A 15,309-nucleotide genomic window follows, 5' to 3' on the forward strand; every position below is an offset into this window, starting at 1 on the left:
GAAGGACATGCATTTGACTGTCAAGAAAAGTGTCTCTCTCTCCGAGACAACACACCAGAGCCTGGCCTCGGTGTTTCCGACACGGTCACGATGGGCCACCTGCCACCCACCTCCCCACAGCCCGCCCCTGACTGACCGCCCTGGGGCCCACCTAGCCAGCTGGCTGCTGGGTGGAGCGAGCGGATCGCAATGGCAAGGTTGTGAGTTCAAATCCGGGTTTTGGAGGGTGGAGGTGACTCAGCTAATCATGCTTCGGGGGTCGATACAATGAGCAACCCCTTTGTAAGGAAGGCAAAAGTAGTTATCCTGTGGATCGACGATTCACTGCCTAAGGAATGTGGAATTTCAACCACTCGCTCGGGGCTAGGGTTGCCACGTCATCCCCCAGACCCCACCAGGACGTGTTTCTCAGTCCACAGACTGACATAACGTCCCACACGAGACTGTCCGGTGCCCACATCTCGGTACGCATCAATTCCTGCCACCCGAACACATTCGGCGCCCAACACCCAGAGCGTCCGGGTCAAACCAGGTCAGCTGACAGCCCTACCCGGGAGCGGTCAACAGGAGGTGACCCCCCCCTCCCTCCGCCTCACTGCGTGCATGAGCATGAGACGCTCCGTGTGACTGGGACGCGTACCTGACTGAGCCACGGGTCCAAAGACCGAGTCGGCGCCGAGAGCGGTGCAGTTCCATCGCCGAGATCGGAACTGGTGCTGGCATTCTCTGAGGGCGAGGCGGGCACCCTCGCCGATGTGCGCCACGTGGTCCTGGTACAGGTGGCAGAGCTTGCGCTGCCCGGGGGACAGGCCGGGCGCCGAGGCGCACAGCGGCTGCGCACCGATCATCGGAGACTCGGAGCGGTCAGGGGCCCTCAGGGCCAGCGACCTGCGGCACGAGCAGACGGGGGGGGGGGGGGGGTAACGAGGTGAGGGAGGAGGAGGGAGGGGGAGTTTGAGGGTGGGTGTAGCCGTTTGTGATGGTGATCAGCAACATCATCAGCGGCAGTATCAGCAGCATCACCAGCGTGGCCATCATTATCGACATCGACAGCATTAAGCAGTTGCAGTAGCAACTGACTTAATGATCATCATGATTGCCGTCGTCATCATCGTCAACAGCAGCATCAGCAGCATACAATACTGCAACTACGTCTGCTTCACAATTGGACGTTCCGGGTCCGTGACGCCGCTCGATATGCCACGTGCCGCCGTCGGCGTCCGAATTGGCCAAAGTTGGAAAAATAAAATTGTGCCAGAAAATGATTCGATTGGGGGATTATCAGCAGCAGGAGCGGCAATAATCCCCCCCCTCCCCTGCTGCGACAAACCTGACAGCACCCTCCTGCGAAAGAGTCACACGAGTCGGCGAGGCTCCCCCGGGTTAAACAAAGCGCAACAACAACACCAACAATCATAACGAGCGTAAGCGATGGCGACGGCTTTGGTGGGATGCCTTCGTCCAGCAGTGGAGTGAACATGGCTGCAACAAGGACACAGGTTTTGTGTGTTGCTTTGTTGCGTTTCTCCCCGCGTCGAATTGTTTCCCCCAGAAATTACGTTCGGCGTCAAGCGGAAAGCGGCCGCGCATTGTAGGCCTCCGTTCGGCCAATGAAATCCGAGTCTCGGGTTACTAATCACGACGACGGGTGACGTCGACGACAGGGCTTAATGGGATCTTGGGTGCGCAGTCAAACATTGCAGAGCGCTGAACGCCCGTAGCTGTACGGCGGAATGCACTTGTGATTGCTACAGCGAACGTAATCATCACCAGCATCATCAGCGGCAGACGTCGTAGTCGTATCAAGAAGCATTCAGCATCAGTAAACATCATTGCCATCATGAACTACAGCAGCGACAGCAGCAGCTGATCCATCATCAGCATCGGTATTGTCATCATCAGCACATAGATCCACAGCCGTATGTCGATACACTATATACCAAAGGGCTTATATTCATCGCTGCCATCATCAGCTACATGAGCAGATAATCCACCATCAGCATCATAATCAGCATCAGTATCGGAAATTATCATCATCAGCACATAGGTCCACACCCGTATGTCGATACAAAAAGGCTTTATTTCAGCCGGAGCTGTCCGGGGCTGAACTCCGGAAAAATGTTGTATTCGTCCGTCCCGCCCCCTCGACTGCCGAGGTTGGAAGGGGTTGAGGAAAGGGTGGGGGGTTGGGGGGGAGTCCGAGGGGTTTGGGTTTGAGGGACCCCGGATAATATTCCACGCATAATTAAGCCCTGATACGCATTCAAAGGCACAAAGGCATAGGTCCCCCGTATAGCCTCAACAGAATATCGGGGCAAGTGCTGTTAGCGAGTAGCACCTATCAAGGACGCGGCACCGTACACGAGGGGATGGGTGGCCAGCACCACGCCCGGCCGCCTATGTCTCCCCAAGGCCGATCGTTCACACACCGCATCAGGTATACAGTACTCATTTAAGACTGAGTCGACCTAGGGAATTCCCATGAGGCTTTGCGTTCTTGATAAATCTCCCGTATCACAGTTGTACACATGTTCCACACTATGCACACACGCAGTACATTTACACAGTCCCATTGGCGGGCAGTGGTGGTGGTGGTGCCGCGAACACGAGCGGACGGACGGAGCCGCGTTCGATTCCCGACCAACGTTAGCAACGAACGATGTCAGCTGCTGCCGCCCGCGTGGTGAAGTATGGTCAAAGCCATCCAGCAGTGGACCGTAAACGATGATTATTACGACGCTCATTTCTCAAACCGAGATCGAATGTCCCCCCCCCCCACCCCTTGGGCCGCTTGAAAACGAACGCGCTCCCGTGTGCCGCTGAAACACAATCAAGACGGACGCGGCGTACATCACGATACCGTGATGTACAAATACAATCGCGTTCTCCTGAGACGCGTGTTGCCGATGTATTTCGCCGTGTAAACGAGACGGCATCTGCTAGTGCAATAATCGTTCAGAAAGTCTGACCGGAGTTTTAGCGATCTATATATGTGTGTGCATGCCTACCGGCGCCGCGGGGATTTAGTCAGACTTTCCTGATACCTTCCCCCTACTCAGTATTCATCGCGGCTACGACATGGATAGGAAACGTGAACACTGACAAAGAAAATGTGGACGTGGGGGGCGGGTGTTGGCCACATATTCCCAATTCTTTTGCCTCAAAACTAAAAAAATGCGCCACACAATTCAGCTCTTTTGGAGTTGGTGGTCTGGTCAAGGCTGAGCGATTTTCGAACGCGCACTTTTCTGCGCATCTTGTGCGCTGATGAATATAAAGAACACGGAATAAAAACTGAAAAGTGCGCAATGTAAATGTGTCATCGTCCACACTCTTCGACTACCATTCTGCAGACCACAACAGCTCACCCACTCGCTTACTCATCCACTCGCTCGCCCGTCCACTCGCTCGCTCGTCCGCTCGCTCGACCGTCCGCTCGCTCGCCCGTCCGCTCGCCCGTCCACTCGCTCGCCCGTCCACTCGCTCGCCCGTCCACTCGCTCGTCCGTCCACTCGCTCGCTCATCCACTCGCTCACTCACTCGCTCACTCATCCACTCGCTCACGCATTCACTCGCTCGCCCATCATCCGGAACGCGTCCAACTAGCGTTTCACACCCGGCAAGCTAAGCAGGTATTTATTGGGCCAGGGAAGCGCTCGGAACGGTGATCACCATGCGTGTAACGTACAGATCCCGTCGGGCAGAAACCTGCACTGTTGGTCGGTGCCCCACCCGCCTTCGCAACCCGCAAAGACCAGCGTCGTGAAGCATGGTATATCCCACACGGCCTATGAGGAGGAGGCCTTCATCCAGCAGCAGATTGATCATGGCTGCTGCTGATGATGATTGTTTTATACATGTGCTCCTGTACCGTTGTGGAAGCGAAACCGGTCAACCTGTGCTGAGAGGGAGGTCGCTTCTTCTCCTCTGCTGCCCCCACTGTCTGGAGCTCTCTCCACCCAGACTCCCTGCGCCTGTTCAAGTCTAGGCTCAAGGACTTTGCTCGTCCCTCTGCCTGTGACTGCCTCCCTGGCCAGACTATAAATGCCCGCTGCGCCTTGGGATGCGGTTGCCTATCAACGTTAGACACGTCCAGGATGTAGTGCCACGTTAATTGTAGATCATATTTGAGTTAAAACAGCTTCCATTTAAATTCACGTGAACTAAAATTGTAACTATAGAATTTTTTCTGTAAAATATTGCTCATCATATTTCTATAGTTACAAACACAAGACTAAATGTATACATGTCTTGCCCTATACCACATGTGTTATGCGTAATATGTACGCGTGTTTGTGTGAGTATTGTGGGGAGCGGTGGCGCAGTGGTTAGTTCACTGCGCTCCAAACCTGGTCACGCCCAGCTCCATTCGCACTCACGATCAATATCCGTGGCGAATACTCGAACCGGTGCTGGGCCTCCAGCCTCGGAATTGAGTACCTGGTGCGGTTGGTAAATATCAGCACGGGGAAGACAAATGCGGCCGGGCATGATCAATCCACTGCTGGATGAAGGCCTCCGCAATCGTTCACTGTGGAGCCTTGATAGACTTAGTGTTGCTACTGAATCATGTGTCAGTCAGCATTACATTTGTTTATCACAAATGCATACGTACAAATGACATATTTAATACTCTGTATCATAAATTGTGTATGTTATCTATAATATATAATCGCGTATCGGCAATATTAAGCATGGCCAAAACACACATATAAATAGGTTATTATAGAGACGGTGCTGTGTATATGTATATGTTTCGTTGTACATACTCGTAGGTGATGAATTCATATCGCGTTCACAATCACATGCGCGTGCATGATCACATCTTGATTGCAGCCGTGCCATTTCCCCGCACAAGTTATCGCCGAGTCTCAAGTTGCTCGTATCCAAGAGGGTCCTGCCCCAATTTTTGGGGGGACGTATGAACCGATTAATTGTTCAACGAATATTTAAGGCGGGAGAGAAACCCCAAGCGGGGGAGAAACGCGCACGCCTACCACGTCCATCGCAACAAGCCGACAGCGCCGCGCTATGCCACTGCTGGATGAATACGCCAACGTCGTTTGACGGACACATCATCGCGACAGCAGCCTGCAGTGTGGGTTGGGCAATGTGCTGCTGCTGTTGTTGTTGTTGCTGGCACCAATGATCCGTTCAAATATCACTCGCCACTGATGTTAGCCGTGCGCGGGCCCAAAAAGAAATAACTCGATTCTCCGGTCACGGCTAACATCAGTGGTGAGTTATGTATGTGGACTTCTACGGGGATTTTTTTGTATTATAATATTATTGTACCATGTACATAGTTGTTATTACTCTCTGAAATTATACATGCGCAGAATAAGGCTACCGCTCCCCGCGTACAAATTGATATTACATACGTATATAATGTACACACGAAGATGTGACACAGACAATGATCTCCCCGTGTAGCCTTCAGCAGACTGTTGGGGCAAGCGCTGTTAGCGAGCACCTATTAAAGCCGGCAGGGAATAACACGAGGGGGGCGAGTGGGCACACAACCGCACCCGGCCGCCTTTGTCTCCCGAATGGCGATGCTTAAATCACCGCACCAGTTACTCATTCAAGACCGAGTCGACCCAGCGGATGCCCAGGACAGATTAGAATATTCTGCCACTGCTATTGGACGTGAGCGGGGAAATCGAAATGGGGTTCGTGGCCACGTCGCGTAGCGCGCTTACCACTTGCGTCCCACAGCTCCCAGGACACTCGGGAAACACCCGCGCGGGCAGAGTGTGCGAGAGGGATTATGTAATAGTAATCATGTTCTCATCCCGGATTAGATGCTCTAAGCACGGCTATTGCGATACGGGCCCATGGGGATTGTGCTTTGTGGTGGTGGTGGTGGGGAGCGGTGGTGTAGTGGTTAGCGCGCTGCGCTGCGCAACTCGGCGACCCGAGTTCAATTGCCGCTCACGGCCAACACCAAGTGGCGATAATATCTGAACCGGTCCGGGTTCTCCCCTAGGTCGACTCAACCTCAAATGAATAGCTGGTGCGGTGTGTAAATATCGCCACTCGGAGAGACAAAGGCGGCCACGTGTGTGCTGGCCACCCACAACCCTCGTAAACCGTGGCGGCCTTCATAGGTGCTTGCTAACAGCACTTGCCCCAACAGTCTGTTAAGGCTATACGGGGGACTTTGTCTTTGTGGTGGTTGACAGGAGTGTAGCAGGAACGTGGCGCAGTGGTTGCACACTCAGTTTCCGAATAACTCAGGCGAACTGAGTTTGCTATTCCCGGCCGCGGCTTCCATCATTTGATATCTGAACCGGTCCTGAGCCTTTCCCTGCTGGGTGAAGGCCTCCCCCAAAGCCGTCACCCATCGCTCACAAATCCTGCCACGTAACAAAGACAAATATCCCCCGTATAGCCCTTTAGCAGACTGTGGGAGGCAAGTGCTGTTAGCGATTAGCAACCTATGAAGGTCCGGTAACGGCACACGAGGAAGTGGGTGGGCAAAGCCAAGGCCGCCTTTGTTCCCCAGGGGCGATGTGTAACGATCACGAACCCTGATCTCATCGCTCCCACTCGGCGGCGATCGTCCGAGTTTCCCTCCTTTGACTGCCGCTCCGTTGCCAGTCTCGGCCGCTTCTCTCCATCACGTGTGCTGCCCAAGCCCATTTGCCTTTCTTAATGCAACATGTGGTATATGTTTAGGTGTGCATATGTTTAAGGTTTTCTGTAATGTTATATAACGGCAAAAACCCATAACATTATCACAAAGAGTGTGTCAGTCGCGAAGTTCCTTAAATCCTCAAAGCCAATGGACGCAACTTCACGTGTCAACCTACTTGCTACGCTGCCTACTACCAACTACAGGCACCCTGCTTAGCGCGCTTGTCAATGACATACTCCGCGATGCCAACCCTGTCCCCACGAGTGCACCGCACCAGCACGACCCGCGCGTTCATGACAACGTGGACTGTCGTGGGCATGTCTTGGTGAAACGAGGAGCCGGTGCGAGGCAGTACAGCAAGTAGGTTGCTGGCAACACATCCATAACGGCGAGTCTCGGTCACTCCGGTTATTCCCACGAGTAAAATGTTTTTTTTCTTACATCAATAAAATCAACGAGGCAATTGGTCAAACATCCAAACCGAGATCTTCTCGAACTGACCAGCGTGGTGAAGTATGGTCAATATGCAGACGACCGTAGACGCGGAAGGGTCACCATCGAGCAGTGATTGACAAAAGAGCTGTGCACGCGAGTCCAGTGACAGCAGACGGCTCCGTTGCGAAGTAAAACCCGACGCGTAAAGAAATGCAGAAACAGACTTCCACCCAGATGCGTGGGAATGAGGTCGACTTGCAGAGAGACGCCCGCGAGACGAACATTGCTGACATTTAGTGAGACCTGTTAGCACAGAGTCCGCTAACCTGCACCGACCAGCGCGGTGAAGTATGGTCAACCACAGTGAGCGGCACGGCGCACAGAGGTCCTCGTCCAGCAGTGGATCAACACGAGGGCGGCGCGTGAAGGCATCCGCTGAGAGAATCCAAGGTTTACACAAATCAAGATAGAAGAGAACGTTTAAAACTACAGAGTATAATGATGATGATGATAATAACAATATTGCACAGAGACGGATGGGTGGCGCAGTGGTTAGCGCACTGCGAGTGGAGTCTGAGCCGGTCCTTAACCCCCCCCCTCACTCCTCCCTTTCAACCAACCCGCAGTGACTAGCGTGGTGAAGTATGGTCACAACAACCCCCGCGACCGACGCGACGCGACGAGGCCCTCGTGCAGCAGTGGCTTTACAAAGGAGCTGTAAGTAATAATTACGAGTAATATACATTACATATTGGCAATAATAACAATAACGCACATCGCTTTGTTATTGCTATATACTTATATATCGTGTGTATCATACCATATGTAGATGACAAGTTCGATGTTTGCTCGTGTGTGTATACGCTGACCAACGTTATCATGTAACTAAACATCATAATAAAATAGCGTCGCTGCATGTACCGAATGTTGCGAACAAATAAGAGGCGCAGACAACACTTCCATTGACCCCGTCTCTCCACGTCGAAATAAAGCCGCGAACGCATCCCATCTGCACCACGGCCTTCCTGCGACTGAATACATTGCAGCTGCATTGACTCAAGGCAAGCAATGATCGGGACTGGGCCTCATGTAGTAAGTGGCACGACTTGTACCACATGCAACGCGATACACGGAGGGTGATTATTGTGTTTTAAAATATGCGTGCGTGCTATTCGAGACACGTGCATTGCGCATGAACGTGAGTATCCTAAGCGTTCGCACATGGTTACGGAGCTACACGCATGCACGTCCGTGTGCTACTTATTCCGTGACATGCCCTTTGTCAATCCACTGCTGGATGATGGTCCATCCCCACGTTGGTGTCAGCCACAGAGGGTGGGTTGTTGGCTGGGTCATACTTCACCTCGGTGGTCAGAGCAGAGAGGTGGTGAGAGACAGCACGAGCGGTTCAAGAAGTTATCACTCGCCACTGATGATATAGCCGTGGCGGTGCCATTGTTGCTGGCACGTCGTATGTTGGTGAGATGCGCGCGTGAGCAACGTCCTGGACGCACGTAGATCCACGTGACACGTCGCGAACGTAAGGGGACATTGTTGTCCATTATTTTACCAAAACACGCGTGCATACATGTACACGTGAACCTGCACAAATATGCGCGTGCACCTCTGTATTGGCCCGATAGTATAACTACAACCATGGTAATTCATAGTTTAGCGTATAGTACTTTGTCAATACGAAGGGCTGCTGGATCCATGGCTCACCACGTCGGTGAGCTGCGTCGGTCACGGGGGTGGTTTTGACCATACTTCACCACTCTGGCTCAGTGCGGGTTGACGGGGCTGGTGGTGTCCAGAACCGATCCGGATGGAACTCGCCACTGACGTCCGAGGCGCGGCGGGGATCGAACTCAGCTGAGTGAGTTCGGAGCGACAACTTCGCTGCCCACTGCGTCCACATCTCCGCAAAGCGCCATCGTGTTCTACAAGTGGGGCCTGAAGGCTGGCACGTTGGCACACGAGTAGTGGCGAGTAGTTGCTCATAACTAGCACATTCTGGAAACTATAATGATCGACTTTGAGCCGCCCCCCCCTTTCAAATAATCTAAGCAGCGGATGTTGATCGCTTCCACTTCTACGCGATAGCCTAAAGAGGTCTGCAGTGCGTCAAGCCGCGCGCGGAACGCTCACACGAACAGCCGTAATTATATAATCGTCGCCGTTGTCAGTGAAGCGAGTAATTCGCCGTGCGTGCAGTGTGACGGTCAAGACGATAGAAAGCGGGCGAAGCCTTCTCCCACGCGACAACCCCCGATACAGAAGGCCGACTGACCCACCACACGCAATCCCACCGTGCCTTGTGCATCTACACGTGCGGGGAGCTGGTGGCGTAGTAGCGTTCAGTGCTGCGCTACGAACCCGGCGACCCGAGTTCGATTCCCGCTCACGGCCACCAACACGCAAGTGACGAATGTCTGAACCGTTCCTGGGCGTCCCCTAGGTCGACTCAGCCTCAAATGAGTGCCTGGTGCGATGTGTAAACATTGCCACTCGGGAGACAAAGGCGGCCGGGCGTGGTGCTGGCCACCCACCCCCTCGTGTGCCGTGCCGGCCTTCATAGGTGCTACTCGCTAACAGCACCTGCCCCTACAATCTGTTAAGGCTATCCAGGGGATCTTTGTCTTCGTAGACCTCACTGTAATAACCCATTTATTAACCGCCTCTTGTCAATCGCATCACCGCGCCGATCATTTGGGGTTGGCGAAAAAGAACCCAGGAATGGTGCGGATACCACGCGCCACTGATGTTAGCCGCGACCGGGACGCGAACTCGGCTGCACCACCGTTCAACCCACGTCACACTCACGCAGATACAAATATTAACAAGGCCAATACAAAGATCACCCTATGACGTTAACAGACGTTTGGGCCAAGTGCTGTTAGCGAGCACCTATGCAGGTCGGCACGGCACACGAGGGGATGGGTGGCCAACACCACGCCCGGCCGCCTTTGTCTCCCCAGTGGTGATGTTTACACACCGCACCGAGTACTCATTTAAGGCTGAGCTGACTTCAGAGAGGCCCATGACCCGTCAGATATTCGCCACTGGCCGTGAATCGAACTCATGTGGCCGGGCTCGTAGCGTAGTGTACTATCACTGCACCACCGCCCCCCAGATTAAACGCAGAAAGACACAAGCACACAAGCCCACGTCGACACAACCACGCATTCGCGTAGACGCAGACACAAGCCCACAGTCACATGCAGACACAAAGCCACGAAGACATCGTCACCACACAGACACGTATCAGACACAAGACACGTGAAGACACCAGCCCATAATACAGGACAGGACACGTGCACAAACCCGAGCAGACGCAGCGGACAGGCATTCACATCGGCACATATAGACATACATATAGACACACATGTAGACACACATATAGACACACATATAGACATATATAGACATATATAGACACGAAACTATCACGTGCACACAAACACAGATACGGACACAAGCTTACACGACACAAGGGCGCAACGCGGTTATGGGATCGCACACATAACACCGAATGGCGTGTGCAGTCAAAGAAACCGTCGTCCGATACAACCCGGAGACTCAATCACGTCGAACCGCACGGCGCGCAGACACATCGCATCTCGTCGCGACTCTGAATCGATGCTGCTGACATGACGCACTCCCAGAGACGGCCGTGGCGCCGATGGGTTGTGTAGGAAGACAACTTGATTCGTTTCGTTTTCATTCGGAGAGAGAATACACACGAAGGAACGTATCGAGACCAACGTTCTGTTTATACGCAGACTATTGGGGGCGTGCGGTGTCAGCGAGCGGCACCCATCTGATATGAATGCCGTGGCCACGCCGCACCAGGGGGTGGTGTGGCCAGCACCACGCTCGCCCGGCCCTGCTGATGCTGATACCCGGCGGGCCAGCCAGTCGCGTAAGGCCGAGCGAACCTCGAGACCCGCGGCAGTGTACGCACAGAGACGCGTGGAGCAGTGATGAAGGAGGTGGGGGAGCAAGTCCTTACCACCACGAGGTCGCCCCGACTGTCCACAGTTGAACGAGCACAAGTCCCCAACAGGCGAGTCTCAGATGGGGCCCACTCGGAGGCCGACTCATCTTGAATGCCAGCGCTGTGCGGAGAAGCGAGGGGATGATGGGTCGCCAACCCGGTGGTGGTGAGTGAGTGAGTAGCGGTTGTAGTGATCGCTCCGGTCAGGGCACTCTGGTAAAGGGTGAATGCAATTGCACGCGCGGTGTGAGCCGGTGCACGGATGAGTGGCGAAAGTGGTGGAAGAACTATTGTTTTGAAGGGTAGAAGGGTGAATTGTAATGTTTGTTAAAAGATGCGATGGTTGAAATGGTAAGTTTAACAATGAGGACGGTGATGATGATGATGAAATATAACACAGAGGAAAATGTATAAGTACGAAGGGATAAACTACGTTGAACAACGAGATTACGGCGAGATGATAGAATAAGTACTCCTTGCATAAACATACATAAACCTTAGAGTTTAAATAACATAACGATATGCTTTTAACGCACACGAAAAATAATAAGTAAATCTTGCTCAACGGCAGTTTCCAGCTAATTATGAAAACGCACACATGCAGTTACTTTTCCCGCACCATACTAAACAAAAACACCACATTTCACATTACGGCGCACTACAAGAACACGCATCCTACAAACGACTCTTGCAACAACGTTGCCACTGTAATAATGTCCCACTGCGTTCAGGCTGGAGTCACAGACTTACACGCGAACCACTCTAAACTGTACAAGAGCCTTCACAAACAAAAAACGCACAGACGCATCTCGTTAAATATGAGCAGCGTAAGAACCCTAAACAATGCTCGCTGCGCAGTAGGCGAAGTGGTCGTATTCCCAAATCGTCTCGTGCCTCGACTCCTACTTCCAAACGAACTTCTTAAAAAAAATGCTGATTGGCGTCACGAACTCATCACACTCCCTCTCTCTGTCGAGAAAGTGAGCGAGAGAGATGACGGCTGGTGGAGAGAAAAGGGAGAGCGTGCATGAAGGGAGCGAGAGAAGAGAGAGAGATAAGTGAATGAGTGAGTGACCCGTGGCCTGGATAACACGCGCGTGTGCTCATGGCTGTCCAGTAGCGCGGTTATAAGTAGTCCCACGGGCGGCACGCTATTGGTTGGGTCGCCAAGGCTCAGAAGTTTATTTAATTTTTTAAGGCAACTTTATCGTGTCGTACGTACACCGCGCGTAATTGCACAGCGGGTCTATGAGCATCACATGCGAGTCATCAGCGGTGTGCGGTGTCCGCGGGCTACGGAGCGCGCCTTGCAAAAGGGGGGGTGGGGGGCGGGGTGCCCGGGTAGGTGGATCGCGCAGAGATGGGTGACGAGTGGCTGTGTGTTTGTTGCAGGTGACTTCACCCGCGAACCGTGCCTACGTCCCGAGCGCTTTGTTTGACCAGGCGGCACCACACTGGTTAGTGTGGGTTCGGTGAAGGAGGTTTCAAGGATGAGTTTGACATACAGTCTATATATATATACTGTATATGTACTGCACGGGGAGTCTACAGCGCGACGTGCCGATCGCTGCGTCACCGCTCCTTGCCTATCGCAGTCGCCCAGTGCAACTTTGACAGTCAATCGAATCTTCACACAGCCGAAGACGAGTGAATTCTATTCCCCGTGGGGGTGGACCAACTTGGCTGCAGGAAATGTCTCGCGGATTGAACGGTTCCCGCCGTAGTAACGTGGAATTGTAACACCCACTGGCCCAAGGACAAACAAGGGACAAGCGATGGACCCCGCATAACTCGGTTCGTTTGACCCGGGGGTCAGCCTCGACTGAACACTGACCACACCTACGACGCTCCTACGCATTATCTGCCAAGCCTTCAAGCTCAAAGTCAATGTCAAGAAGGCATTACTGCCAGCGCCGTGAATACCACTGCACCTCGCCATCGCTTCCTTCCGTCTGCTAGATCCCATCGCTTTTGCAACGTCGACACTCGACCTCCGAGGTCTGTTCTTCCGGTCTCATCATCATCGTCACCACCACCACCACCGCCACCACCACCACCACCACCGCCACCACCGCCACCACCACCACCACCACCGCCACCACCGCCACCACCACCGTCTGCCTGTAAGTCGACCTCTGAGTGCCACTCCACTGTCCGTCCCGGTAACTTGGCGTCCTCCACGCGGCACATTACAACCTCCTCTCACCAACTGCAGCTGCACTTTCCTGTTCACAACCTACAATGCCTTCACTTTCTCACCGAGAATTTTCGTTCGGGGCCACTAGAATGGTAGGTGACTCGTGGGCCAGCCACAGCCGTAGCGAAAGGTAGACTTGACGTGGTGTGCCGGGTGAGGGGAACACTGTCCGGGTTTTCCGCACCGGGTGATGATCACGCCCCGTCTGTAGACACACAGCGAGCGATTATACGCAGGGAGTGCAGCACCTCCGATAAGCACCGTCGGCTATGTACGGTGTGAACGAAGTTATACACATGCATGCAACATCCATATTGCTATCCTGCACTGAGCTGGAACATCTATGCGTGGTGAATTATTGGTGAACAGCATGGCCGTGGGGAAGCCGTGTGCGATACGGGTTCAATGTTGTTTAGCAATGCGTACAGAGCAATTGAAAATTTGTTTAAATGCACAGTGAAGATTTAATCTTAATCGGCGACTAATTTAAAGTCATACATCAATTCACCCTATCGGTAATGACGATTGTTTCGACCATACTTCACCGCGTTGGTCAGTGCGGGCTTGTGAAAGGGCGAGAGGAGACACGGGGGCCTGTTCATGCATCACGTGCTGCTAATGAGAGCCGTGGCAGGGGATCAATAGCAGAGGGCCAGGTTCAGAGTGTAATGCGCTAACCGCTGCGCCACCGCTCCCCCCGCCCCCCGCGAGAGCTCATTGCTATGCAACAATAACAAATTGTATGATTTCAAGGAAAAATAAATACCCTAATACAAATATACGTGTATATAATATTCATCTTGGCTTTGAGCTGCGAGTGATAGCACAGCTCATTAAAAAGGAGCGTAGAACATAGTGAAGACGAATTAACTAAATCATAAATGATAATTGGTTCTTTACCCTTCTATCTGGCAACAAAACTGACACCTTTTTTTGTTGCCAGATAGAAGGGTAAAGAACCAATTATCATATTTTTACTGGCAAATGAGGTCCCCATAGTGTAAATCATAAATGTTTTGTTATGGGGGTCACCTGGAACGCGCCCGATCCTGTGAGATTTCTGAAGCTCAGCAGGCATGTGAGCTTGGTTTGGACTTGGATGGACTCCGACGTATCCCGGAGACTCGCCGAGTTCCGGCCCTGCCCGAAGATGGTCGTGCGGCGATGGATTCTCGAGTCTATCTGTGTGGAACTGTGAGTGTGTTTACCCTCCCATAGAATGCGTAGTAGCCCCCCCCCCCCACCCCGGGCACTCGATCTGTTTTCCTGCCACGTGCAACCCGCTCACGAATGACCAAACATTCCGACGATGACCGTGGCAAGAAACACAAGTGGGACCATGGCCAATGGTCGAGACTGACCAACGGAATGGCAGTCGAAGGAGGGAGCACGCCCGACTGATGTACAGCCCCCACGCAGATGAAATGACACCAGATCAGCTCATGCGCAGGAGCTCGACGAACGCCGGTTCGATTCAATGTCCCGGCGCTTCTGTCCACCAATGTGTCCATCCTAGTTGATCGCGTGCGGTCGTGTAAAAGTGTGAGTTCTCTCACCTCTTTGTATACGTCTGGCCAGCGTAGAAGAGTAGGCCAATTACCCTCTAGAGGTGCTTTCTAGAGCTCAACCCCACCCCACCACCACCACCGCGTTTCGTGTGGAGGCACCGACCGCCGGCAGTGGTGTGAGCGAGCCATTGCAAGGCTGCCCCTTTGCCTCTTGCACGTCGCCCGTGTCAGAGGCAAGGGCAACCGATGCCCTCTTGTGGAGGAAATGCGAAAGCGCAGCGATGCTTTGACGCGCACGTTTTTTTTTAAAAGCCAATAATGATTTGGGGCTCACGACAATTGGCCAACTCCGTGTGCCTATTGAGTCACGTGCTGCGTTTGACACCGTGGCTAATTTAACCTGCGGTGACTCCCTTGGCGAGGCCGATGGGGTTTTGGTTTTCTTCATCAGACACAGCCACTAAAGTGTGACGGAGTGTGGTGGGAGGCGTTGGTGGCTACGCTGCTGCTGCGGCACGTGGCTGCTGCTGCT

General features: G+C 53.1%; 1 protein-coding gene across 1 annotated transcript in view; it reads right to left on the reverse strand.

Annotated features, from left to right (window-relative positions):
* Positions 1–12,154, reverse strand: part of LOC133355533 (protein Wnt-5b-like) — a 13,760-nt gene extending 1,606 nt beyond the window's left edge. Inside the window, exons 1-2 of the mRNA XM_061572873.1 lie at positions 11,088–12,154; positions 641–888 (exon numbers count right to left, since the gene is read on the reverse strand). Coding sequence (XP_061428857.1) covers positions 641–888; positions 11,088–11,179 — 340 coding nt within the window. The 5' untranslated portion in view covers positions 11,180–12,154. The remainder of the gene's footprint in view (positions 1–640; positions 889–11,087) is intronic.
* Between the last annotated feature and the right edge of the window lie 3,155 nt (positions 12,155–15,309).

Source organism: Lethenteron reissneri, chromosome 51 (assembly GCF_015708825.2).
Source record: "Lethenteron reissneri isolate LAM-NWPU_2019-01 chromosome 51, ASM1570882v1, whole genome shotgun sequence".
Classification (NCBI taxonomy): Eukaryota; Metazoa; Chordata; class Hyperoartia; order Petromyzontiformes; family Petromyzontidae; genus Lethenteron; species Lethenteron reissneri.